General features: G+C 37.9%; 1 protein-coding gene across 1 annotated transcript in view; it reads left to right on the top strand.

Moving 5' to 3' along the window:
* Positions 1–1,817: 1,817 nt before the first annotated feature.
* Positions 1,818–1,950, top strand: part of LOC138022984 (uncharacterized) — a gene marked incomplete at its 5' end in the record, with an annotated part of 4,785 nt that continues 4,652 nt past the window's right edge. The window contains one exon of the mRNA XM_068870021.1: positions 1,818–1,950. This exon is cut by the window's right edge and continues 77 nt beyond it. Coding sequence (XP_068726122.1) covers positions 1,818–1,950 — 133 coding nt within the window.

The raw sequence follows: 1,950 nt of genomic DNA, 5'->3' as shown, positions 1-1,950 counted from the left end.
TTGCCTTGTCAAAAGAAATCCCATTCTGACTCAGGTAAGTGTATTGGACATCATGGAGATGTTTTCTTTCATTTTAGGATGACATAAGTACGCTTCATTTACCCACAAATCACGGAGAGACTTTTTCGCTATTTTTAAGTATTTTTACCGGCTGTGTTACGTGCGTTACTCAACAAATTTTTAAATGCCCGCATACTGTATTGATGTATGGTTGAGAGAGGTTTAGAATTGAGAGAGGCTTTAGCCAAAAGCAACTCCTAGCTACAATCTCGAACAAAACCTGTTGAGACAAAGCGACATTTTTGGTACTCCAACAACTTATACAAACGTTCCGCTTAAAAGCCGCCCTTCCATCTTCCCTTAAACTCAATGTTGACTTATCTTGGTCGGAAATATACTGTAGAATCCATGACAATTCTCAGCAACATTGACTGAGGGGAAAGGGAAGAGTTCATGTAAGTAGGGGTGTGTAAAAATGAATGTGAATTTGTGTCTCTGTCTCAACAGTTTTGTCTGAGATTGTAGGTTACTCTTGTTGAGTGCTCTCCTACTCCTAGCTACAATCATAGACAAAACCGTTGGGAAAATCAGCACTTTTGACGTCTTCATTGCTTCTTTCCCCTCCCCCCTATTCAATGTTTTGCAAAACTGAATTGTTTTGTGGAAAATTGTTTTGTTACCCTCCAACATTGAATTGGGGGGAGGGGGGCTATATGTGTATAAGTCGACCTTTTATGGCCTCAAAAGAAGCTCCAATTTATTCAAAATTAACATAATAATGTTGTCTTGGGCATAACAAACTCAGTGGACAAAAGACTTCAAAATGAATGTAAGCAATTCCAGTTGAAATGAAAAAGATTTTTCCATCTCTAAATGTTGAAGATAGTCACAAGCACAGATATGAAATAGAGTAGAGTAATGTGAGTGCTCTTGCATCTAGTACCATTTCTTGCTAAATCGATTGAAATAAATCCGCTCTTGGCATTCTTTCAACGTCTTCCCAAACAGAAAGCTTTCTTTTAATGAATATGAAACATCAAACAACAAAAACATATTTTTATGGATTTTGGAGTAGCGTTATGAAGCGTCACGCAAGTCTGAAATCCAAATCATAAAATGATGATTTTAACAAAATTTCAGTATTGTGAGATTTTATTTATGCATTGGAGAGTACATTGTAAGAACATTTCCAGAATAAGAAATGGTAGACCCATGTTAAATACTACGAGAGTTACATTGTATAAGTTCCAACTCTCATACAATCATAGGCAAAACCGTTGGGAAGCTTAGCACTTTTGACGTCTTCATTGCTTCTCTCCCCTCCCTCCTATTCAATGTTGTGCAAAACTGATTGGTTTTAGTGGAAAATTGTTGTGTTACCCCCTATATAAGAGAAGGTGAAACTGTTTCTGTCATTGTAGATCATTGTAGGTCATTTCTTGTTTAAGTAACTATGCAATGTTAAGCTGGGAGGGGCATAGGGTGGGGGTTTGATTGTAATTCTTGCTTTTTATTGATCTTGTTGTCCCTGGGATAGGGCCATTTGAATCAGCTTCACCCGTGGTGATCTTTCCTATTAAAGAGCCATCATACATGAACAGTGTGTGTAAATTTGCAGTAAGACTTCTGTATCTTGTTAGATTTTGTATTCATTTGCTCAAATTTGTTCTAAAGCTATTTATTTAACTCGCATAATAGGAAACTATGTATTTTGTGACCACTGCAATAAGCGTGTTGCTAAGAAGACATTCCATGAGCATAGGCGGATGGGGCAAATGAGAAGCACATCTTTGCAGACTGACCTTTCTAAGGAACATTTTGTTACTGGTCACAGCTCGACTCAGTTGGATAGTGGAGATAGTGTGCAATCAGTAGTGGCAGGTCTTGATGATGAAAACTGCACATATAGCAGTGATGAGCAAGAGGGGTCAGCTCTGTTTGATGAGGAGG

Source organism: Montipora capricornis, chromosome 11, assembly GCF_036669925.1.
Source record: "Montipora capricornis isolate CH-2021 chromosome 11, ASM3666992v2, whole genome shotgun sequence".
NCBI classification, from domain to species: Eukaryota; Metazoa; Cnidaria; class Anthozoa; order Scleractinia; family Acroporidae; genus Montipora; species Montipora capricornis.
The sequence above is the reverse complement of the archived record's forward strand: the minus strand, read 5'-3'. Positions and strand labels throughout refer to the sequence as shown.